Here is a 25,741-nt window from a genome sequence, read left to right as displayed (position 1 = left end):
AAGGTCTGCTGGGAGCCGTGTTGTCCCCCTTTTGCCGCCTCGAAGGCTCCCTCCTGGACACAGTGGATTCACCTGCTGCCTACAAGAGTGTCGGGGCCGCGCTGCAAAAGCGCCTCTCCCAGCAGCCGTGCCGGAGGCTCAGGTTTAATCCTCAAGGCCGAGTGCAAAACCTTCAGCCGGGAACATTTCGCTCCCTTCCCGCCTCCGCCCAAGCGGCAAGGGAGAAGCGGAGGAGACAGGCCGGCTCAAAGACGCCTCCCTCCCACTTCCCTGTACGCTGTGCAAAGCTCTTGGCCTGCCTCATGCCTCGTCAGGAAAGAACGGCCATGCGGCCCAAGCCTGAGTCACGTCCGCAGCCCGCCCCGCCCCGGCTGACAGCGCGCAGAGCCACGCGAGTCAATGGCAGGTCGAGTCCGGAGCCTCGGCTCTTTCCCCTGACAGCCACACACACAGCGCTGCCCAGCGCCCCCAGAGCCTCCCTCGTGTTCTCCCGCAGCAGCCGCCTGCCGGGGTGGTGGGAAAAGGGGACCAGGAAGCACTGCAGCCTCCTTCCAGGACAGGAGGCCCTCGCCACGCCCAGGCCTGCCTCTTGCCTTCAGCCCAGGCAGCCAGAGGTGCCAGGGAGCTCCCTGGCAGGCCGCCGCTTCGCCTCAGCCACCTCTTGCCTCATGGCCTAGGCTCTTGGTGCTCTGCTGGTCACCGCCTGGCTTGAAGGCCCAGAGGGAAAAGAAACAAGCGCTCACCTAGCAGAGGATGGTTTCGATCCAGCGACCTCTGGGTTATGGGCCCAGCACGCTCCCGCTGCACCACTCTGCTGGTTTTTACACCCTCCCCCTGCCACCCAGCTGCCACTATCCAGATTAGTGCCCTACGTGCTCTCGCGCTGGCAGACAGATGTGCAGGCTGCTAGGCTGCTGCCCTGGTCACAGGATTTTACAGCTTCTACAGGGCAAAAAGGATCTATTTGGGGTTTGGACCCCATTGGGAGCTGGGTAGCTGAGTGCCAGAGACGGGAGCACTTCTTAAACTGTTTTCAGTTAAGCCTTCAGCTTGTGGGGACGAGGTTCAGCCTTGGATCCGTGTCTGCAGCAGGCGAGCGCATCTGGCTATATCCTCCCCCCCTCTCGCTGTATTAGCAGACTATAACCCGGAGCGAACGCACACGCCTTGCAAAGGAACAGGAGCCGGGATCTCAAACAAAAGTCAACATTTTATTAAGATGACGTTCAAAGAAAAAAATGTGTACGGTACAGAGTTTAGACGTAGAAGTTTCTGGTGCTCAGGGAACAACGTACAGCTTATCCAAGGGTGCGAAGTTCTGTTTAAGATCGGGTGGCGTAAGGAATACATAATCTGCAATAGCCCCAACTGGGGGTAAAGGTTAACGTACAGACTCTGAATTAGGAGGGTATGTTGTCCATAGGAGGGCTACTGTTCAGGTGTGGAGTATAACAAGCAGATTTGACGATGAGGATGGATTGACCCATGTTTGGTGAGGTTTAATGTTTGGTGTTTTGGAATCTTTGCCACAATCTAGTTGAGGCAGGGTCAGTATGAATTCTACCCTGCCATCTGTTGGTGATGTGTTGTCAAGGCCTTTTGGGGCTGATGTCATTTGCATGGTTACACCCACCTCAGGTTGCATGATGGGAGTGCTTGTCCAAACAGTCATTTCAGGTGTTGTGGGATCCCCAGTCTCTTTCTTATTGGGGCAGGAGTAATCCAGTGTATTTTCCTGTTGATTTCGGATCAAGGACAGAGTAACTGTACCTGGCATTTGAGGCCTGAGAGCGTCACCCTGTCCTGGAAAGTACTCACCATTAAGGGCATGGGTTCCAAAGGACAAAATGGGGTGGGAGGTAGGAATGGATGTTTGGTGGTCTCTTGCAGGTGCTGGTCCTTTCTGTTGTCCCTGGTGTGGAAAGACAGAGGTGGTTTTGAATCCTTAAAATTGTTGTTTGTGCTCCAGTTGCTTGTTGTAAGCTTGTGCTGTTAGATCTCTTTCACGGTGTCTTTTGGTCCTGAGAGGTAAAGGGCTGCTCTGTGTGTGGTGTTATGGAGTGAAGTAGCAAGCATTAGTTTCAGAGATGGTGCGTGTGCCCCCCCCCACCCCTCCTCCGGTCCATGAGTCTAGTATTTGCATAAACCCACCCACTGACTATTGACTAACAATTCTGCTCTGCTTTTTCTTCCAGCTAAACTATTCTGCCAGGTTTGGCTTTTATGTGAAATAAGAGACAACCCACTAAATTGTATCTAAAATGTACACTTAAGCATCAAAGTTTTTAAATGTTCTCTATCATAAATAATTATATTTTTTTAACTAAAGCAAGAAAAAAAATCATAAAATCTGCATTTAGAAATTTTAAAAGAAACCTAGTATTAAGTGCAAATATTGATTTTCAATCTCTTTTAATTCACTCTGCTTTGGAACCCATGTCCCTTGTATACTGAGTTTCATGTGGGTTCTGGTGAGTCCAGAAATCAAGAACTGCTAAATTCCGTTCTACTGTCCTTGATTCATATCACCAGGTTCACTACACTTTGTTACTCTTGCCCTAATAAGAAAGAGATTGGGGATCCCACAGCAGCCAAAATCACCATTTGGACAAGCACCCCCATCATGCAATGCGGGGTGGGTGTGACCATGCACATCAGCAACTAAATGCCTTTACAACACAACACCAACAGATGGCAGGGTAGAGTTCATTCTGACCCTGCTTACACCCTCCCCCCAGCCAAGAATTGGTGGTCCTGATAAATCACACTCCCTGTTATACCAACTCATTGGTATTGAATGCTGAAGTTATGGCTAGCAAAAGTAGCCACCCATCTCTGCCCTGTAGCATCCAGCTTAGCCCTTGTTAACACATAAGTCAGTGGATTGTTCTCTGTTCATACCTGAAACTGAGCAGCAGACAAGTAGTCTCAAAATTTCTCAGTGATGGCCCATTTCAAGGCCAAGAACTGCAGCTGGTGGATGGGATAGCGAGTTTCGCTGTCTGACAGTTCTCAGCTGGCAAAGGCCACAGATTTACATTTGCCTTCCACTTCCTGGTACGAGAGTGCTCATAGGCCCTCCAAACTGGCATCAGCATGCAGGATAAACGGTTTGTTTGGGTCAGCACGGACTAGGACTGGCACATGATCAGGAAATAATGATTTCCCATCAAGCCCTGTCACATCTCTCATCCCGCCATGTCCCCAATGGAGAGGAGAGGAGCCCCTCCTGTCCCAGGCCAGACACACCAGATTTGTGGGAATGAGATGTTCATGGTCCATTCCAGACCAAACCAAACTGCTGGCAAGTGGTGATTCTTCCTCAGTCAGCTCCTGTTAGAGTTGTTGGTGCAGCGGGGGAGAGGTATTTCTCATTTAGTTCTTAAATGCTCTGGGGTAGGGGGGTGTTTTTTTCTTACTTGTATCTCAAACTTTTCAACCCCCACCATTTTTTGTTCTAGTCTGATCTTTTTCTTTCTCATGTTTAAATTCTCATTTTACTGGCTTTGTTCCAGAGCTTTCACAGCCCAATTCTCTGCCCTAAGCTTGAGCTCTCTACTGCCCTCTGAACCTATCATTCCAACCCAACCCTAAAGCCTGCACCCCCAGAGCCAGTGCCCTCATCCCCCTGCACTCCAATTCTCTGTCCCATGTAGCCTGATTTAGGGTGTACTAATAATATTAATTTGGAAAATATGATGAAAATTTAATTTATTAGCTTACATTTTATTTAATATAATTGAGTTACAAAGTTACAGTTGCATTACTGCTATTCAAAAGATACATATGGCATTATATGCAACAAAGTTTTGGTTAATATACTCACACCTTTCCTTGATAACCTGGTGGTAAGAGACACAGGACCAGCCTTGCAGTTCAGGTTTTTCAATTCTTGAGTGAAAGATGCAGTGCTTAGAAAAAGCTAATGTTACTTAGGGTTCACTTGACTATGTTAAACTTATAATCAAAACCTAATAAACAAATAAAAACTTAGGAAACTGAGCTTAGCCGAGTTACTTTGAAACTTAAAGTTTAAGAACAAGTACAGGCGCCTACTGATAGTAGATAGAGAGAGAGTGGAGGAAGTAAGTTAGAATGATAGAGCGACGTGCTCTAGCGAGGTGAGTTACCTCTTTCATAGGGCACAAGCGCCGGAAATCCTTCCTCCTATGCCCAAATTTCATTCCCCATCCACAAAACGTTAGGGTACGCTTACTTCATAGGCTAGTATGTTTGTGCGTGTTGATGACATGTACATATGCACATAAGTTCCCTCTTGGTGTACCTGTTAATTCTGTGGGTACAACACTGAAAAACCCCTTATGCCATTCTCCATTGTCGATTGGTCTAGACAGGCGTGGGTACTTCTCTATTTAAGTAACAAGATAAAGGTCAAGTTTCCTTTCTGAGTAAAAGGTCACAATATAGATATGCTCACTTTGCCTTAGCTTAACATACAGGATATGGCCTGTAGGTCATTGTAAGTCATGTGCCCCAGCCCCCTAATCATTTTTATTGCCCTCTGCTGGACTTTCTCCAGTTTGTGCACATCCCTTCTCATGTGGGTCCCAACCCCAAAAGTACTCACATTTCACCCCAATGGCCCCAAAATGTACATAGGGTGCTGCCATGGTCAAGTCACTCCCCAGCTCTCCAGTGGAGCCTGCTGGCAGAGAACAAGGTGAAAATTAGCCAGGACATCACTCAGTCAATTCCCTCTGCTCCCAGCAGGGGGTATCGGAAAGCTCCAAGATCGCTCACTTCCCTTTCTCTCATCAGCTTCAGGCCCCAAGGTTACAAATGCACAAACCAGTTGGGAGTCTCCCCTGAGCTCAGGGGATGGGGCTACTCTGAGGGGATGGACTTGCACACTTGGGATACTAGTGCAAAGATACAATTTCAATTTCTCATAGAGAAAACTGAGGGCAAATTATATTTGGTAAAAATCTTATTTAGTGAAAGGAAAGCTGCAGTGACAGCCTGGTTACTGGGATGCAAAACACTTTCCTCCTGGGAGAAACAAGAAGTTAGAATTAGACATTTACATTGTTTGTTCCAGTGTTGGCAAAGGTTTAATTTTGCTTCTGTGTAGGTTTGTTTCAGGCTGTGACCGTTTTGGTTTATTGGGTTGTTTTGTCTTTTTTAGTTGGAATGGAGCTTTTAATTGACATTTGCTGGCTTCGAATGGCTGACCTGCAACACCAGTTTTGACATAATTCTACATATTTTATACAGATTTGGCCAGTATTCAAGGATTCAATTCCTTTATAGGAGGCTTTAGTGGTCAGGCTTATTTATTTTATGTTATTTTCTCATCCTGCAGTAGCACACCTTTTTGATAAAATGTTGAAATTATTAATTTATGGCATTTGTTAGTTTTGTTTTTAAAAACAAAGTTTTTCTTAATGTTTGGGTTTTAAATTAAACATTGTTTATTTCAATTTTCATTTAGGTTTTGGTTATTGATGGGATCTTTAAGAACTTTGGATTTAATACTAAAATTAGGACAGATTTAGATTATTTAAAGTAAACCCTGTTTACTATTTTATTTTAATAAAGGTTGTATTGCTCTAAACCCTGGCCGAGGGGAGGGAGTGGACAGCTGGAGTAGTTCATGGGAGGGCTGGTGGAGCGGAGCAGAGCTGTTCATGGTGACGGCTGCAGCAGATCTCCATGGAGAGGCAGGGCAGTTAGCCTCAGCCCACATAAAATGCCCCTTTACACCCTGTGTGCCCCCCCCCATTTCCACCCAGGCTGGGGGGGGTAAAACTGCAAATGAACTTTTGAACTCTAGGGTGGCACTGACCAGGGACAGAGACTTTTGGGGTTGTTGGACTTTGGGGTGATTTGGACTTAAGACCCTGAGGGAAAAGGACATTGCCAAATGTACTTGGAGATGGGTCTTTTGCTCATGATTTGTGTTATAATCCTGTTTGTGGTGTTTCCCCCACATGATGCCACATTGTTTCCCTCCTTTATTAAAAGGATTTTGCTACACTCAGACTCTGTGCTTGCGAGTGGGGAAGTATTGCCTCCTAGAGGCGCCCGGGGGGGGGGGGGGTAGATAATTGTCCCAGGTCACTGGGTGGGGGCTCGAGCCGGTTTTGCATTGTTATTGAAACAGAACCCCTGGATAGTGAACCCGGCCCTTGTTGCTGCCAACTCGGAGGGGCAGAAGGGTTCCACCAGCAAACTATTAGCAGACATTTAACAGCTATTTTCTTCACCAGTTTAGCCTTTTTTTCTGCTTTGTTTCTACATCAAATACATTACTCACAAAACCCCATGCTTACAATGCTTAGATATCTTGCTGTTCTTTAGCTGTTCTAAACCTCCTCCATGTTCCTGAATGTATTTTCTGGCAAGGTTTTCTAAAGCCATGCTATGGGCAATTCCAACGGACTCTACTCTTGCCCTTACTCCACTCACCTTAACCCAACATAGAACTCATTTGAATTCTAACACTTCACTAGCTTATGTAATAAACTAGAATGAACGTTCTGTTGCTTTATTCTGTAACTGAAGGCATCCTTTCACAGAAGGAGGAAACAATACCCCAAACTGGTTTTCTACCTAGTTCAATAAGTCCCAAGTAAAAGATGGGGGGGGCATGTTCCCTCTCTTCCCTTGATGGCTCATAGCTGATTGAAAGGTCTTTTCCCCTCTGTCGGGACCTGCCAAACAACTGGGGATACTGAGGCAGATGGATCAGAGGTGCACCCTGGGAGAGTTGTGGGGACTGAAGAACTATACAAGTTCTGAGTTATTGCAGCCTCTTGGTGGCAATTAATAAATCCATGTATTAACTGCCCCACCACCACTCAGTGTGGGTCAGCGGGCCCGGTGCTACTGCTTATATTTTTAATCGGTACCATTCGTTACAACTTCAACCTCCAGCAAAGCCCCTTAAACACATTTAACAACATCACTACTACTTTATCTTGCAAGATAAAGTTCAAAACTGATACATCAAAACTAAGTTAAACCACAAAACAATGGAAATACTGGTCTTGCTGCCAAGCTGCAGCCACAGGAAATCAGGTTCCTGTGTTCTTAACAGTGAGTTAGCAAGACACACAACTCTTGCTCTCTAACTCCTTGTAACTTTAACTCTTTACTTATGTCTCAGGTGAGATTTTCAGGGGGTCTAAGGATGCCTGGAATCCCTGTCACACACTCCTTGAGACTCCTGGCTGGCTCACCAGCCTGTAGCCAGATTTAAGGTGTACTAATATATAGTTGGATAATATGGGAATTTAGTTTATTAATGTAATTTTATTTGATCTTAATAATTAAGTATGGGTGTAGGCTCACCAATCTGTTTGATCAGAAGATCAAAGTTTTGTCCTGAATCAGTCTGCACAGAATTTATAAAGGACCCTCAGGGTATGACAGGAAACTCACACTGAGACAGATATAGCTTTAAAGACTTTTTATTAAAATCAATATTAGTAAGTAAATGGTAAAATACTCAAAAGTTACAAAGTTACAATTGCATTACTGCTATTTAAAAAGTTACATATGAGAATATAGTATTATATGCAACAAAGTTTTGGTTAATGTACTCACACCCTTCCTTGATAACCTGGTGGTTAGAGACACAGGACCAGCCTTGCAGTTCAGGTTTCTCAATTCTTAAGTGAGGGATGCAGTGCTTAGAAAATGCTAAGAGCTGTTAAAGCTGACTAGGGTTTTACTTGGCTAACTTAAATCAAAACCTAATACACAAAATAAGAATAAAACTTAAGGAAACCAAGTTTAGCCTAATTCCCTTGAAACTTAAAGTTTAAGATTTCATTCCTCACCCACAGAAATATTAGAGTACAGTTAATCCATAGGTGCACGTGTGTGTACACACTGATGACAGGTATGTACGCATATCACTCTCTTGTGGTGTACTTAGTCTGTGGGAAGACCCCTATGCCATTCGTTATTGTGCATCAGGCTACATAAAAGTTCGTAGACATAGGTGTGGGACACACACACACACACACACCCCTCTAATAAAGTGCAATCGTGTTCACCTTCCCATCCCTGTGCACATGTTCAAGGATTTAGAATGCCTAAAATGCCCAGAAACAATTTATATAGCAGCTCAAATGGAGTTTTCTTCAACTGCTTCGATGCTAAGAAATAGCTGTTGTCAGCAGGGGCGGCTTTAGACATTTTGCCACCCCAAGCACAGCGGCATGCCTGCGGGAGGTCCACTGAAGCCGCGGGACCCACGGACCCTCTGCCGGCACGCCTGTAGGAGGTCCATGGGAGCCGCGGGACCAGCGGCAGAGTGCCCCCCACACCCGCTTGGTGTGCTGGGGCCTGGAGCCGCCCCTGGGTGTCAGATGCCACCAGTGTGGTACTCTGCTCTGTTCAATGTTCAGATCAGTTGGCTGCATGCATGTTCCCTCTGTGTGCTACCCTGGCTCTGCAGAGAGCTGACAGCAGACCCTGAGAGAACTTCCAAGGACCGCAGATTCTAATAAGGCACCCGGCCAGGTTTATTGTCAAACGAAGCACAGTAATAGTTTCCAGCAGACTCTACAGGACATACTACAAATATGTGCCCCAACAATGGACCGGCTCAGTCAGTGGCAGGACACTCCACTGCCCCAGGGATGCATTCTTATCCCCAGGTACAAACAAGTTATACATCAGTCCTGACGTATTGAGGTACAACCCCTCTGCGTAGCAAGGTGCCGCCTCTCACCTTGTACACATGTTGGTATGAACAAAACAACTCTATCCATCATATTACCCCTTTGCCCATCTTCAGGATGGGTCAGCCTCTTCCTTGTTATCTGTGTGGAATGGGCAATTTTTGGAACTGTATGATACCTGGTGTCCAGGACCTTTTAGGTCTGTATCTTGCTCTTTCCTTGCCAGCTTCTGTGAGCAGGGCCTGCCTCTGGCTCACAGCTTAACTTTGCTTTACATTAGTAAAGTCTTGACCATTACTTTAGTCCAGGCTTTGGGCTTCATACTGGGCCTCTAATACAAGGCTTTGTTTCAGGGCCTCCTCTTATTACAATAGCCAGCTGTGGAAGGTTGCTTCCTGTGCATTTAATCCACCTCCTCAAGGTCCAGATGAGGCCCCTCCAGATCGGGCAGCTCCAACCACCAGGGAATGCAACAGGCATGCCACCAGGCATCCCTCCTGCACTCTGCTACAGCTTGGTGATGATGGGGTTGCAGACCTTCGCCAGCTCCTTCTGTTGATGTTCAAACTCTTCTCTCTCAGCAGCCTGGAACATATAGAGAACAATTTGTACACTCACTGCAAGTGCGCCCCTGGAAAGCCAGCTCAAGAACCAACCTACTGCTTATATTTTCCCATTTACCTTGGGTCAGGGTTAAGATGGCAGCTTAAGCCACAGTGTACTTTATGCAAACCCCATGTGGGGTGGGGGAGGCTTGCACTATTAGTCAATTTCCGCTTGCCTGGGTGACAAGGATAGGTGGGGGAGAGTAGTATGCCAAGCTAGGCATTTGACAAGCTACATAGAGGAATTCAGAATCTAGAACAAAGTGTAAATATGGACAAAAAATTAAGCAGAAGGAAAGCTACAGATTAACAGTAACCACTGCTAAAGAGCTTGGAACCTATGTAATCTACAGCGTTAACATCTTATAGGCCAGTCAAAGAGACAGTCAGAGCAGTTTTGGCAAGGAATTGCTTTTTAATTCAATTCATGAGTGCAAGATGTCCACTCAGGAAAGGAAATATTCAGGAATCCCTTTCTTTTAGCTGAGTTGGTAACTAGAATCTGATCTGACATTGTATCTTGTACCACCAGGAGAAATCCATTTATTAAGGCAAGTCTTTTAGAAAGATTTTATGGTCACTCAGACATCCAAGAAAGGTACTTTAAGCCAACACAAGTCTTTCGACTGCTGGTGGAAACTACGAATGGCTTTGGTGTCACTCTCGTCATAGCGACCATTAGCTATCTCCTGCCACTCAATCTAGGCCAATAGCTACAGCCTGCCCATAGAAACTAGGATCCCACCTTGGATTTTGGTACTGCTGCCTTCTGTAAGCCATTACAATACAAAAGACACTAGTTAAGATTACAATGGCAGGAGACTTGCCCATCTGTTGCTGCACACTTCGATAAGTGTGTTCCTTGTCAGGTTAAAATGAGTCAGGAAGCTTTGTTGGAGCTTTTAATTCCAGTTTTTGGATGATGAAAATTCTTCTCATGGAGCTATAATTTTCACATACCTGATTGTTATCCACCCAGTTGATAATTTCATTGCATTTGTCCAGGATTTTCTGTTTGTCCTCATCACTGATCTTGCCCTGGAGCTTCTCATCTTCAACAGTGGCCTTCATATTGAAAGCATAGGATTCTAGAGAATTCTTGGAAGACACCTTATCAAGCTGTTTCTTATCTTCTGCTTTGTATTTCTCTGCTTCCTGGACCATGCGTTCAATGTCTTTCTTGCTTAAGCGACCTGTAAGATACGGTAAGTCAGTTGGATTAAGTTTGTAGGCCACATTACTATAAGAAATATTGTACTCATGGAATGAGATTTTTAGGCTTCAAACTATCTACATCAACCCATACTTCCTTTTTGGAGTGTACAGTATGGAGAACCACTGTATCCCTGAAGATGAGAGGAACAAATACAAAACAAAAAACAAGCCAATGTTAAGGTTTTATCAGACTGTAATGCCTGTGTAATTTGCAACATGGTTTTAACATTCCTCATCAGCATGAATGGGTGACCAGGCAGCTGCTTTAGCTTGGGGTACACCCCAGCAAGGTGGTGGTTGTTCTGGGAAAGGAGCTGGAGTTGGTGGTTCCAGTACCCCTAGAGCAATAAGATTGGCCTTCCATTCTACGAATCACTGGTATATGCACTCACCCACCCACTTCAGGTGACATTATGCAGTCCTACAAACTACTGCAGCCCTCTTGCATCTCCTCCCCCACCCCACCTGGACTATGCACTGCCTACCTTTGTCATTGGTAATTGTGATCTTGTTCTCCTTGCCAGTACTCTTGTCCACAGCAGACACATTAAGGAGGCCATTGGCATCAATATCAAATTTTACTTCAAGTTGAGGTACACCCCTTGGAGCTGGACGGATGCCAGTCAGCTCAAGCTTGCCCAGCAAGTTGTTGTCTTTTGTCATGGTTCTCTCCCCTTCATAGACCTGGCCGGGGGTGGGGCAGGGCGGAGAAGAAACAAGGGCCAACAAGATGAGTGTAAGTATTTTGCTATATGAAGTTTAATCTGTGTTACTTGCAAACTAGTATTTTCCTGAGGATCAGGAAGTCAAGTGAAGTATGTGTTATGGTCGCTCAGACATCCAAGGAAGGTACTTTGAGCCAACATGGGTTTTTCAACCTCTAGTAGAAGCTACAAATGATTTTTGGAATGTTATCATAGCAGCCGTAAGTTACTCCTTCACAAATCAACTCTCAAACAGGGAAGGGATTCTTCAAAACCTACCATGCCTTAAGAGAGAGTCTACTCACCGAGATTGACCTGCGCACTCATCAGCAGATAACTTCCATTACAAGTACAGTACTTCCTTACAAGAGGAGTTTGAAGTTTAAACTGGAGGTTCTCAGTACCTGAGACCAGATTATGCTAGTTTTGTTGCAGTACAGAGACTGAAGGGAATTGAGTAGCAGCCCCTTAACCATTTGAAGAATATTACTCCAGCCCAGATACATACTTGAATCAGAAAACTAGGCTGGTTGTCAGAGTAAGTGGAGAATGTCTGAGTCTGCTCGATGGGGATTCTAGTGTTTCGCTTGATCAGGACCGTCATGACACGTCCAGCTGTTTCGATACCAAGAGACAGAGGAGTGACATCCACCAGCAGCAGGTCTGCTACATTCTCAGACTTGTCGCCACACAAGATGGCAGCCTGAACAGCTGGAAAAAAAAAAAAAGAAGCTGTGTGAAGACACTACAAAGTAAAATACTGTCACTGGAAAGACAGGTTTCTTTTAACTCGCTCGGACATTCACGGAAGATTTTAACTATCAGTCCACTTCTGGTGGAAAGTATGGATGAATTTGGAACCAAATTCATCAACGCAATTGAACTGGAAAGATGCTATCCAATAGGATTTAAGAAATATGCACAGTATTCAACTAAGTGTAAGTGATTTCTCATTGATGCCATTGTGATCCACAGGTCACCAACATTTAAGTGTAAACCTGGGAGACGATCGCTTACTAGCCATGGCTTGAGTGCTGTGTTAGTCTTTTGCAGACTTTACATACATCTATACCCATGATCAAACCTGGCATTACAAGCCAAAAAGTTATTGGGGGAATGAGTTACCTGCACCGTAAGCCACAGCTTCATCAGGATTGATGCTCTTGTTCAACTCTTTGCCACTGAAGAAATCCTGGAGCAGTTGCTGAATCTTGGGGACTTGGGTGGACCCACCAACCAGTACAATATCATGGATCTGTGATTTGTCTAGTCTGGCATCCTGCAGGGCCTTCTCCACAGGATCCAGAGTGCCACGGAACAGATCAGCATTTAACTCTTCAAAACGAGCTCTGGTAATCGAGGTGTAAAAATCAATGTCCTCATAGAGAGTGTCAATCTCAATACTAGCCCGAGTGCTAGAGGAGAGGGTACGCTTTGCATGTTCACAAGCTGTGCGGAGACGGCGAACTGCTCTCTTGTTCTCGGTAATATCCTTCTTGTGCTTGTGCTTGAATTCAGCAATGAAATGATTGACCATGCGGTTATCAAAGTCCTCCCCACCCAAGTGGTTATTACCTGCAGTTGACTTTACTTCAAAGAGGCCATCCTCAATAGTGAGGATTGAAACATTAAAAGTGCCACCACCAAGATCAAAGATCAGGACATTCCTTTCAGCTCCAACCTGTAAGGAATAGAGAGTTTTGTTACTGATGTTACATCTCACCAATATTGAACTGATTAACAACAATCTACTATGCTGTTTAGCTGTGTTATAGTACAGCTTGTTCACCTTCTTGTCCAAAGCATAAGCAATAGCAGCAGCTGTCGGTTCATTGATGATCCGGAGCACAATGAGACCTGCAATGGTTCCAGCATCTTTTGTGGCCTGGCGCTGGGAGTCATTAAAGCTGGCTGGTACTGTGACCACAGCATTGGTAACAGTCTATGGGCAGGAGAAAGAAGTCAGAATCATCTGAGACTTTCATCTACATGGTAGATGAAATCAAGCTCAAGCTAGGTTTGAAACTATTAACCCCTTAAATTCTAGGAGAGTTAGCTGAGTAAACTCAGCTCTTAATCTCACCTTCCCAAGGTATGCTTCTGCAATCTCCTTCATCTTAGTCAATACCATGGAAGATATTTCCTCTGGGTAGAAGCTTTTGGTCTTCCCTTTGTAGTTGACCTGGACTTTTGGCCTGCCAGCATCATTCACAACAGTGAAAGGCCAATGTTTCATGTCAGACTGGACAACAGCATCATCAAATCTACGACCAATCAGCCGCTTTGCACCTGAAAAGGGTTAACTATTATCAGTAACAACTCCAATTCATCATTCTACAAACACATGCTGTCATTAGCATTTCAGTTATGTCCTGTGTCTAAGTTAACATGAGGCAACTCCACAATAACTCCGCTCCCCAAATATCTAGCTATTTTGGTCACTGGAATTATGGAGACTTAACTCCTGCCATGGTATGAGCACATTTAAGCCATCCTATCTACTAGTATCAGGACAACAGCAAAAATCTCCACTTTATAGGGTAAATGGAGGTTGCATGATTTAGAGCAGTAGTTTTCAACCTTGGATGTGCAGACTGCTCTGGATATCTTAGGCAGTCTGCAGATTACAGGTTGAAAACCACTGATTTAAAGTCCAACTGTATACTAATTAAAATGGAACAGCTGAACTCAATGAAAGCTGAAAATAATAATTAACTAGGATCATTTTAGCTTAAGGACTATGAATCAAACTTGGAGTCTAAATAACTTATGCCTCATGCCAATTTGAGCACCAACCTGCACAACAGGATGTGCTGTAAAAAAGATGGCATTTGTTCCTCCATTCCCAGAATGTGTTCATCGAAAGCAAATACACTGCTACCTAAACTGATGCCAAAATGGAAACAATGGAGAAGCGAGGCCTCTAACTTCCATCTACATCCAAATTAGAGAGCCCAATTCTGCATGATGCTATACCCCCTAACAAGCTGAAGAGCTATACACTTTATGCTAGCTAAGCAATGATACAGCAACTTTATTCAGTTTAATGGTTACACGATTGAAGTACTCTGATCCCAGTTTTAAAGTCTCATTTCATTTTTCTTACCAAAGACTGTGTTAGTAGGATTCCTTGAAGCTTGGTTTTTTGCAGCATCGCCAATCAGCCTCTCTGTATCTGTGAAGGCAACATAACTTGGCGTGGTCCTGTTACCCTGATCATTGGTAAGGATTTCCACCTTGCCATGTTGGAAGACACCAACACAGGAATACGTGGTGCCAAGATCAATTCCAACTGCTGGCCCCTTAGACATTTTGCCTGTAATAAGAAGCTTGTTTACTACACATGCAAACACTTCAGTTTGTTAGCCCATGTTTAAAAATGACCTACATCAGGTACAAGATAGAAGTTAGTGGAACTAATGTTTTCCTTTTTAAAAAAAACTAAAAACATTAGCAACAGTAGCAAGATTTAAACTTCATGAGTTTAGTAGCTCATGTTTCTATTTGCTTACGTGCAAAGTATCAATAATTAACGTGGAGTTGAGTTGCAGAGTAGCTACTAGAACAAAGGCACACAACATGCACAGGATACCATGTGGCCTCAGAGTGAACCAAAAAAGCTTATCTGATAGGACAAAGTCCCTTACAAGTTTTTTTTTTTTTTTTTTTTTTAAGGTGGGGGATGTGGCGCTGCAAGGGAAGGAGGAGTGGGATATGAAGGGGGCACGGGGGTCTATGCTCTGGGAGGAGGCAGGATGTCACATTGCCAGGCTAAGCGGAAGTGAAGGGGACATTGAAATCCAAGGGGTTTCCTGGGGAGGCCAGAGAGTTGCAGGTCTCCAAGCCCAGGCTCCATGGGACAATGTTTCTTCTGAATGGTGATGGGTGTCAGTCAGGGCGAGTCAGGAACGGGACAGGGCGGTGTCTTCTCTGCAAAGGGGATGCTCCATCCATCCCGTCTCAGCCATCTCAGCTCCTTGCACGCCTCTTGCTCCCAGTTCCTCACACGCACTTCCTCTCCCCTGACTCATGAAGTCTACATTTACAGCTCAACCTTAAGGTCACATGGCCTTTTAGTCCGGTAGACAAGCCACAGTCCATGCCTAGGGTACAGAATCCTGTATTACATGTTGTAATTTGAGCCATTTGGCCAACAAAAGATGACGGGATGGAAAAAACGTAGCTGCAATTGAATCCTGCTCTGCAGAGCGAACCTCCCGGCATGCAGCAGCAGGTCATTCCAGCCCCATGGGATAAGGGGGCACAGTGCATGCTGGGAAGCGAAGTCTCCACACTGCACCAAAGCAGCAGCCAGGAAGCAAAGCGGGGGTGTGAAGACCCCAGCATGCATCACTTCACACAGACCACAGGTGGGCCAGGCCCTTGGACTACATGTCCCAGCATCCCCCACCGCATCACATGGCAGGGAAGCCAGGCGCTCTAGCGCTTGCGCTCTCGCCACCCCCTGCGTCGGGCCCCCCCCCCGGGCAGCACTGACCCGCGACCGCCCCGAGCCCGGCTGGGCCGCGGCCGCTCGCGGGTACCCGCCAGACAAGGCCCCGCTCCTACCCGGCCAGCGCCAGCGGCTCCGGCAGGCGGAGAAAGCGAAAGCGAAGCTGCAGCCTGGAGAGCGGCCCCCGGCCCCGCCTCACTTTATATACCACGCCCCTTCCCGCCCGCCGGCCAATCCTGCCGCGCCTCCCCCGGCAGGAGCCAATCGCGGCGAGCGGAGCACGCCCCCTCAGTGACGCACACAGGAAGGAGGCGGGCCGGCCGGCCGCGTTCCCCAACCTTCATGCCGGGGCCCGGCGGCCGGACGGGGTGGAGCGGAGGGAGGGCGGGCTCCAATCAGAGCTCCAGGATGCCGCTGTATTTGCATAAACAGAACTTGACGCCGGCGGGTGGGCCGGTAATTTAACCAATCGTATCACAGCGTGGCTGTATTTGCATATTCCGAACCGGGGAGGGTGGGCGGAGGCGAGTCCGACCCGATCGCGGAGCGGGCCGCGCTCGGTGCCTAGGCGGGAGCCGCGGCCGCGGGGGGCGCGGGGCAGGGAAACAAAATGGCGGCTTAGCTGTGGGCGGGGCCGGGAGTCCAAGGGGCCCAATTCGAGACGCGCGGCCCAGGCCGGGGCTTCAGGGACCCCAGTGGCGCTACAGCCACGCCCCGGAGCCCTCCGCCCGTCCCGTGGTGCCCCACTCCCGGCCCCTCCCCGCTGCCTGGGGCTGATGCCAGGCCCTGCTCCCCTCACCCCCCAGTCCCTGCAGCGTGTCGCTGGGCGCCGGTGGTGTAGACGCTGCGGCGGCCAGAGGGGTCCTTCAGTCGCTGTAGTCAGCCATCCTCACCCATAGGTGCTGGAACTGCGGGGGGGGGGGGGCTGCAGCACCCCCTGACTTGCAGTGGTTCCATTATAGACGGGATTTACAGTTTGGTTCAGTGGCTCTCAGCACCCCCACCATAAACATTGTTCCGCACCCCATAACCCCACCCCAGGCAGGCAGCTGGGAAGAATTCTTCAATCACAGAGCCCTGTCTACACCAGGGCATAGGTTGGCATAGCCACGGCATGGGGGGAAGAGGGACCAAACGTCTCACTTCCCTGAGTGATGTAGCTAGGTCGGCCTGAGTTTATTGTATATAAGAGCTATGTATTATTAATGATTAAAGGCAAAAAAAAAAGCCCCTCTCCCACTGCCTGCTCGTCCGTACTCTTCAAGGTCAAGTGTTCTCGGTCAACCTTTGAAAACAAGTACAGGCACAGATTAAATATATTACCATTGGTTTGTTTTTGTTTGTTTATTTTACTTTTCAATAGTAAATGTCTGGGGAATAGTCACAAAACAATTTCGCGTTGAATAAGGAGTTGCTAATGTGAAGAGATTGAGTAACACTGCTTCCCAGAAAAGTGTAATGCACCCCACCTCTCCATCATCACATACTTCACCCACCATGCCAGACTAGAAGTACTGACAGTGGATCAGCCACTGACGCATCTAACCTAGTATCCTGTCTTCACCAGTGGCCAGGACACAGCTGTTTAATTCCTATGTATCCTACTGTGCAATATCATACCATAGGCTTCTCCATAAAGGGATAAATCAGTTGTTTAAGTAGTGTGGGTTCATTTCCAACAATGGCTAATACATGATATTTTAATGGCGATCATGCACTGTTTGCATCTCACTGTGTAATACCAAACCATACGGGAGGCAGTGTGGTTAGTGGTTAGAGCACTAGACTGGGACTCAGAAGACCTGGTTTGTCTCACGGGCCTACCATGGTGACCATGGGCAAGTCACGGCATCTCATGCCTCAGTTCCCCTATCTATAAAATGGGGAAAATGATACTGACCTCTTCTGTAAAGCACTCAGCAATCTAATGAAAAGCACTGTAGATAATCTACCAATCATTATTACCACTACCATGCGGTGGAATAGATGAATAGTCCATTTTGTCTGCTGTCCTATCTCCAATAGTGTCTAATGCTGAATGCTTCAGAGGGAGGCAAAACAAATGTGTCTACTTCTTCAATCTTCTATTATAGAACATTACAGTATGCCACACCAGAACTTTCTGAGGTCTATTTTAGCTGATATTCTGCCTCAGACAGTGGCCAATTCTGGATGCTTTGGTGAAAGGTGTAATCCTGTTCCCCTGCATAATGTACTTCACTATCTAATATACCATAGGATTTTCCATAGCAAAATAGGTCAGTGGGCCTATAAGGTATCCTATCACCAACAGTGGCCAGTGCTACATGATTCAGAGGAAGAATAAAAACCTTCACAAGTTCCCATCTCCCCCCCCAACCATCTTGCACAGCAGGAGGGGGCTGAGCAGGAAGTTCTGATGGGGTAAGAACTGCAAATCCTGGAAGGAGCCTGTGCCAGGAACCAGGTGGTGCAGAAACCACAGCCCCCCTCCCCACCTCTAAGCCCCCCTTGGCTGGCACTGGATCGTGCCTCCTGTGGCCTCACTCTGCCACCTACACAAGCCCTGGAGGGCAGGGAATAGCCACGGTGCTGGGCCCCCCATCCAATTGAAGTGGTCAGTGTCACAGTGAGTGACCCAAGGTGTGTGTACAGAATGGGGATGGTGTGTGTGTGTGTGTCTATTTCTGTGTGTTTTTGTGTATGTCTGGTTTTCTGCAGTGGTTGTGTGGGGGAGTTATTGCAGCTGTGGGGGTTATTGTGGCTGTGCAGGTGTGTGTTCATGTGGCTGGATTTGTGTGTGTGTTTGCATCTGTTAGTAGTTGTGTTGGTGTTGGCTGGACTTATGCGGGTGTTTGTGTATATTAGCAAGTGTGTGTGTGTGTGTGGCTGGATTCATGCATGTGTTTGTGTATGTTTGCAATTGTGTGTGTGTGTGTATGTGTGTGCGAATGCTCTGCTGCCCTCTGCCGGCGCAACAACCGTTTCTCCATATGTCACAGCCCCCATACCGTCGACCCCCGGTGGTGATTTCCCCATCTTACAAGGGCTGGCTGGCCTGACCCTTCTCCCCTCTGCGCAGTGTGGCGGGGGCTGCAGCTCACCCCCTGGGGGCAGGAGGGCCCAGGTGCAGGGCACTGGGCTCCAATGCACCTGGAGAGTAGCTCAGGTGAGGCAGGGCAGGGCGTGTGGTGTCCGTTCTGTGTTGCCTGGTGCTGGGCCATTGCACAATCCCCAGCCACGCTGCACAGCGCCCCCCGAGAGGGGGCAGGGGGCCAAGCAGACGAGCCAGCATGAGGGGGTGAGGATGTGTGGCTGGGGGGAGGAAAACCTTGGGCTGCACACATCATAGTTATGCCCATGGTGGCTGCAAAATCTTTTTATGTACTTCTTCTTATCAGCAGTGTATTGTTTTCTCTGGTGATTAGAACTTGACCAAGAAATTTGTACCTTGATAAAATAATCGACTGCCCCTGGTGAAGACAATGGACTTGACACCCATTGGGGTGTCCCTACACAGGTACAAGTACTAACAACAGTGGCTGCCTTTTAGGCATAGTTTTTAATCAGGCCAATAAATGAAACAACCCCTTTTAAAATCATTTCTCAGCCTGAGTCCTTCACCCACATTCAAGCACCCATATATGAAGTAATTGTAGCTGAGTGTTTAAGGCAATGGACTAGAAATCCATTGGGGTTGCCCTGTGTGGGTTCAAATCCTGCTAACTACAGAAACACTGAATTGTTATTATTATTATTATTATTACTGTAGTCTTAGTACCTGAGCATCCACAGTGCAAACTGGAGCCAGATCTAGTTTCACTCTGTCTACACTTAAAACGCTGCTGTGGCACTGCTATAGCACTTTGGAGTAGACAGTGACTAGAGGGGTTTTCCCATCCCTGTAATAGCTGCATTGACAGAACAATTCTAACCAGGGCTTAGGTCACCTTAACTCTATGGGTCTGGGGTGGGGATTTTTCACACCCTGAGAGACGTCGCTCTGCCAGTTCAGTGCCCAGCGTACACCAGCCCTTAGATCCCTCTGGGTATTTCAATGCAGGCACTGACCTGTGAGAGGAAAACATCAGCTCACAAACACAGAGACTGAATTCCCCACATTCAATCTCTCTGCACTTTCCAGAAAGTCACGAAATTCAATTCATTCTTGCTAGGACAGAGAAAAAATAAGTGACACTAAGTTTTTGGCTTGATTAAATAAAATTAAGTGTTTAATTAATATAGTAAAAATATGTCCTGATTCTTCTAACTAACACCACAACGTGAAGACAGAGACAATACTTGTCAGTGACGATTCATTTCACAAATGATCTTCCCATTATTAATTTCCACGCCGCCCCCGTTGGTGGTCTGGGCACCTCCAGTGTCACTGATCTGCATTCACCTTCCCCTTAGAATTGTTCTCGGACATTCCCAAATTTGGAAAATTGTGCAGTTCAGAATGTGAATAGTGACCCCGGCTCCTTCCTGCACCTGCTCAACATTGCTCCACAGCAGCTTCTCCCCCTGCAGAGTCACCCCAGCACTGCAGTGCAGCCGCCCAGGGTTCAGCAGGGCCCCCTGGCAAGGACAGTGGGTGCAGCTAACAGCCCGGTGTGCCTGGCACAAAGCAATACCCCCTACACACAAGTACAGAGACTGAATTCCCCAACTTTAACATCATGACACTCTGTAGAAAGCCACACGTGTCAGTTGTATTTTGACAGGGAGATGCAAAAATCAGGTGACATTATCTGATTAAAATATGAGCATATAGATCATTATTGCAACCACTGTTATATATTTGCTACAAATCTGGTACAAAATGTGGCATGTAAGATGTGTATGAAAAGATTATGATTTGCTGAATATGATGATGCTATTTGTATGCATGTATAATTTTTGTACTTGAAGTTGTGAGCACTGGCTCCATACTTGTATTTCAAATACGTTTGCTCCTGGGGTAACGCCCACAAGGTAGTTAGCCAGTGAGTGGCCCATCAAAAGGACACAACTCACAGTGGACCATGGCAGACACCCATCTACACTGAACAGACTTTTCTGTGAACGTTCCATCTGACGTATCCTGCAAAGTATCCATCCTGCAATAACTGAGCAAAATCAAGCATGGATGTGGACTTGCCCATGTGACTCCAAGCTCCCATCTTTCACCTGTGATTTTCCACTAGCTGTGCTGAGGACTTTGAAACAACGGCTTTCCCTCCACATGGCAGAAGTTATGTGAGGCCCTGGAAACATCTCCACTGTGCCTCTTTCCTGCTCAACCCTCTGGACTATGGACTTATAGGGGGGAGGAATAGCTCAGTGCTTTGCACATTGGCCTACTAAACCCAGGGTTATGAGTTCAATCCTTGAGGAGGCCACTTAGAGATCTGGGGCAAAAATTGGTCCTGCTAGTGAAGGTAGGGGGCTGGACTTGATGCCCATTTGAGGTCCTTTCCAGCTCTAGGAGATTGGTATATCTCCAATTATTATTACCTTGCCCAGCCTCACCTGAGCTGCTCTCCAGGTGCATTAGAGCCCAGCACCCTGCACCTTGGCACTTCTGCCCCACAGGGGGTGAGCTGCACCACACTCTGCAGAGGGGAGAAGGGTCAGGCCAGCCAGCCCTTGTAACATGGGGAAATCACCACTGGGATCGACGGTACGGGGGCTGTGACATACAGAGAAACAGTTGTCGCGCCGGCAGAGGGCAGCAGAGCACACACACACAATTGCAAACATACATGAACACCTGCACAAATCCAGCCAACACCAACATGAGCCAGGGGAGCAGAGCAGGCTGGGGCTGGGTCACTCCACTTACCATGCAGGGGTGGGGGGGTGGAACTGGGAAGCCCCCCCTGCAGGAGCTCCCCACCTCCGCTCCGCCTTCTCCCCTGAGCTCGCCAGCACAGCTCCACTTCTCCTGCCTCCCAGGCTTGCGGTGCCAATCAGCTGTTTAGTGCTGCAAGCCTGGGAGGGGAGGAGAATTAGACAGGGGGCAGCGTGCTCAGGGGAGAAGACGGAGCAGAGGTGAACTGGGACAGGGAGCGGTTCACCTGCACGCCCCCACCCCCGTTACTTGCTGCGGGCAGCCCTCCCCCCGCACCTCCCAGCCCCCTGCCCCAGCTCACCTCCACTCCACTGCCCACCCTGAGTGTGCTTTTTGGTGCCGCCAACCACTTGGCACGCTGGGCAGCCGACTAGTTTGCCTAGTGGTTGCACCGGCCCTGGCCACTGCCTGTCAGCAGGATTCCTCCTCCTCCTCCCTCCTGTGCCTCAGTGCAACTAAATCTCTGCACCTAGACAGCCGGTCCGTCCGCTGCACCCCAATCCCCCATGCCTGAGCCTCCCTGCCAAACCCTGCACCTGGCTCCAGAGAATTAAGTCTCATATCTCACTGGGAACGCGACTTCTTGTGCCCAGGGAGTCTTGGCCCCCCTCAGTAGCTGACCTGAGAAACACAGTGTCTGCAAAAGCAGCAAAGAGTCGTGTGGCACCTTATAGACTAACAGACGTATTGGAGCATGAGCTTTCGTGGGTGAATCCCCACTTTGTTGGATGTGTCAGTGTCGCCTTTTCCAAAGAAGTGCCTGGAGGGCCTTTTTCTGTGTGACCACGTGGCCTAATGGATAAGGCGTCTGACTTTGAATCAGGCAATCGAGGGGTCGAGTCCCTTCGTGGTTGTGCTTGTGCAGTTTTATCTTTGGGCTGAACGTCCTGCTCCCTTCAGGGCTAGAACCTCTTCTTGGCCGCTCAGGCCAATGCTCTGGCTTCAGCTAGAGCCCCGGGAAGGAGTTGGGGGTTGGGCGTCACAAAGGCTGGGGCATGAGCCCCAGGTGCTTCCAGTCTCGCCTTTGCCCTTCCTCACTTGCCAGAGAAAATGGGCGGCTGCCCGGGCTAGTGTGGAGCAGTTTCCCTCTTCCAAGTGTGCGCCTGTCCCTGTGCTGGAGGTACTTGCTACATAGCACCTTGGGAGCCTGGGTGTTTCTCTGCTTCTCGCCAGCTGGGGTAAAATCTCCTGCCCCACTGCCAAAGTGAGCACAGAGAGTGGGAACGGTAAGAGGCGCCACCGGGGGGCTGGCCCTGCTTTCCTACCATCTTCGATAATGGCCACAGAGCATCAGCAGCCTCTCCACATGCTGGTCTGTGGGTGGCCTTCAGTGGGGTTTGGCATGGCAGGAGCAGCCTGGCTGGGTGTTTTGTGCCTGTCTGCTGGCCACACATAGGCATGGTCCTGCCCTCCTCTTGCCCTGCCCTCGGCTGCTCTGTGGCTTTAAGCCTTCCCTTGGAGCCGTCAGTACCAGCCGCCTCTGCTCTAGGTGCCCAGAGGAGGAGAGGTCTGCTGGGCTCTGTGACGAAGTGGGGGATTTTCTTAGGGTTTTCTGTGTTTTCCAGTGGTTCGCATGCACAGGGAGCGGGACTCAGTGTCCCCGGGTGTTACTGGTTTAACGAGGTGAGGAGAGGGAGTTTGTTGTTACAGAGGATCGGAGAGGGACTTGGGACCCTGGCTGATGGCCTGGAGGATGGAGACCCCAGCGACTGGTGACCTGGTGACCCGGACACCCAGCTCAGGAGTCACAGCCAGTTCTGGCCAGTGAGAGGACAATGGGCTGCGGGGAGAGGACCCCGTGACCAACCTGTTCCAGCCAGAGGGGGGCAGAGAGGGGAGGAGGCCCAGGCAACCCTGTTTACCTGGAGAAAAGACAATGGACAGAGGTGGGGCCTGGGGCCCGGGATATCGGAGGCCCAGCTGGGAAGCAGGGGGGCTCTGGGCTGGCGAGGGGAAGCAGGCAGAGCCCACCTGGCTGCAAGGGGACTGGGATGTGCTGTTACTGTGAGAGGCCAGGCCTGAGGCCCTGAGAGTTTCCTGTGCTGTGTTCAACTCTCAATAAACCCTCCTGTTTTATGCTGGCTGAGGGTCACTCCGGGCTAGAGAACAGGGGGCATCAACCCCTTCGGGGGTGAGGAGGCCCAGGGGGTCCAGAGCGCGTGGACTCCCTGAGGGGTGTTACGTGCTAAGGCTCAGAGAGGTGCGGCTCCAGGAGGTGGAGGGGCCTGACCCCGAGAGAGAGTGGACCCCCGTGAAGGGCTGTCGCACTGAAAGGGGCACCCCCCACGGACCGCACGGGGCCAAGAGTGGGCACGATCTGTGAGTCCGTGACAGGCAGTGACATCACAAAGGCCTTTTGCAGGACCTCAGACTATTGGTCAAAGGTGGTGGGGAGGTGGTGACCTCACAGACAGATGCTGACATCAGCCAGGCAGGACAGGGGCGAGGGGCCAGGGAAACCTCAGAGACCCCTGTGGCTTTGCTTCAGCAAGTCTCCTTCTCCAGGTCTCTCTTTGAGGACTGAGAGAGTATTCGGGTTCACGGACATGAGTGCCAGGAGGAACCTCTTTCGAGTTTTCTCCTTCCCTTTTCCTGATTTTACTAGAAAACAGCCGTCCCTGTTTAGAAGGTAAGAGCCTACTCTAGGGAAGGGGTGTCCTGGGGGTGTCACAGTTCGGATGCCGGTGCCCCCCCCCATGTAAGGAAGTTCCCGCTACCCTGCTCTGTGTTCGCAGTGTGGGAGAGAGCAGCATCCACGGCAGTGATTTGCTCCTGGCTGCTGGAGCAGAGCAGCAGGCTCAGCTGTCAGAACTTCCCGGAGTGATGAAAGGGGGGCCCATGGCTCTGTAGCAGGAATGCAGGGCAGGCGAGTTCACAGAGGGCATAGTGGGATACTGGAGGAGGCCAGTTATGGTGATATAATGAACAGCAGCGTCTACACTGACACTCTGTCACTTTAAGTTTGCTGCAAAAAGCTCATCGAAGTGGTTTTATTTGGTCACCAAAACAGGGCAGTTTTGTCACCAGATGTGGCATTGCAGTGCCAACCGAGGGAGCATAGTGTGTTTTTCACACACCTGAGCAATATAATTCTGCTGAAATAACTTTGTAGTGCAGACCTGGCCAAAGATTCATACACACACAGAGCTTGCAAGAAAAACCTCACCTGCTGCTCTGCTTTGTGGGGCCCAGGTGGGGATGCAGGGAGTCAGGTGTGAGCAGACACTCTACTTTAGCCACAGGCAGGCACCATGGTTTAGCTGGTTAAAGTACCTGTTTTGTAAACAGGAGATGCTGGGTTCAACTCCCAGTGGTGCCTTGTTGAGATGCTTTTAGAGCACCTGGTATTAGCTACTGTCAGAAGATAAAATACAGAGCTAGATGGACCTTTGGTCTAGCCCAGTGTGGTTTTTCTTATGGTTTAAATTACACTCACTGGCACTGATAATAGAGTTACTGAAAGTTTGGGAGTTAAGAGCTGATAGGTCAGTGGTCCAAGCCCCTTGCAGGTGGTCCCCTCCCTCTGGGACAGGGGCAGGTCTGAGCTATCGCACCAAATGCTCATTATGGCTTCCAGAATCTGTGGGCAGCTCATTTAGTTTACACACAGGGTTGAGTCCTTGATTCACACATCAAGGATAACAACACTTTGTTTCTCCTGCCCCAATAACATGGAGACTGGGAATCCAACACCAGCCACCAGTGATCATTTCGGCAAGCAACCCAACCTATTTCCAACATACTGTGAAATCCACATGCAGACTCATACACGAAACCTTGCAAGAAAATCTTCCTGAGGGGTCTGAAGCACCTGCTGCTGGAGGGAAGGAGGGAGCGGTGGGTTGGGCTTGAGGAGCAGCATGAGGAGGGGGTCTGTGGGTTGGGATTGAGGGGCACTGGGAATAGGAGGGGGCTGTGGGTTGGGATTGAGGGGCACTGGGAATAGGAGGGGGCTGTGGGTTGGGACAGAGGAGAAGGGTGAAGAGGAGCAGGCTCCAGTTGGGAGTGAGGAGCAGTGAGCATAGGAGGGACTGAGGGTTGGGTCTGAGGGGCACTGGGAAAAGAGGGGACATGGGTTTGGGCTGAAGGGCATCTTCATTTGGGGATCCAGCAGGACAGGGGAAGGCAGCAGGTGATTCTAATTCCTTAGGGATATTCTGTGTGTTTGTCTGTGTGTGTGTGTGCAGGGGAGGAACATGCTCTATGCCCAGAGGCCTTTATTCCTCCAGGCTGCAAGGACAGAGGGGATGTCAAGGAGTTGTTCCTTCAATCCCCCCCACACAAAGGCCCTTCTT

General features: G+C 48.7%; 1 protein-coding gene and 1 non-coding gene across 2 annotated transcripts; one reads left to right on the top strand and one right to left on the bottom strand.

The window, feature by feature from the left end:
• Window positions 1-8,832: 8,832 nt before the first annotated feature.
• LOC120393855 (heat shock cognate 71 kDa protein-like) lies at window positions 8,833-15,806 on the bottom strand. Its single transcript, XM_039518346.1, has 9 exons — window positions 15,748-15,806; window positions 14,285-14,494; window positions 13,262-13,467; window positions 12,968-13,120; window positions 12,304-12,859; window positions 11,687-11,889; window positions 10,960-11,158; window positions 10,220-10,452; window positions 8,833-9,239 (listed from the first exon to the last, which is right to left on the bottom strand). Exons 2-9 carry the CDS (start codon window positions 14,487-14,489, stop codon window positions 9,162-9,164), a joined length of 1,833 nt encoding a protein of 610 aa, XP_039374280.1. The 5' UTR covers window positions 14,490-14,494; window positions 15,748-15,806; the 3' UTR covers window positions 8,833-9,161.
• Window positions 15,807-24,691: 8,885 nt separating this feature from the next.
• On the top strand, window positions 24,692-24,765 carry TRNAT-UGU. The gene has a single exon. It is a non-coding gene; the product is annotated as a tRNA-Thr (tRNA).
• Window positions 24,766-25,741: the final 976 nt, after the last annotated feature.

The sequence above is a fragment of the Mauremys reevesii genome, unplaced genomic scaffold, assembly GCF_016161935.1.
Source record: "Mauremys reevesii isolate NIE-2019 unplaced genomic scaffold, ASM1616193v1 Contig35, whole genome shotgun sequence".
NCBI lineage: Eukaryota > Metazoa > Chordata > Testudines > Geoemydidae > Mauremys > Mauremys reevesii.
This window is presented reverse-complemented; position numbering and strand designations above follow the sequence as displayed.

Excerpts from the sequence above, each read along its gene's own strand:
- LOC120393855 (XM_039518346.1), bottom strand. The coding sequence starts at position 14,489 with ATGTCTAAGGGGCCAGCAGTTGGAATTGATCTTGGCACCACGTATTCC. Across the intron at positions 12,860-12,967 it reads CTTATGCTTTGGACAAGAAG|GTTGGAGCTGAAAGGAATGT; the intron begins GTGAACAAGCTG and ends TATTCCTTACAG. Across the intron at positions 11,890-12,303 it reads AGCTGTGGCTTACGGTGCAG|CTGTTCAGGCTGCCATCTTG; the intron begins GTAACTCATTCC and ends TTTTTTTTCCAG.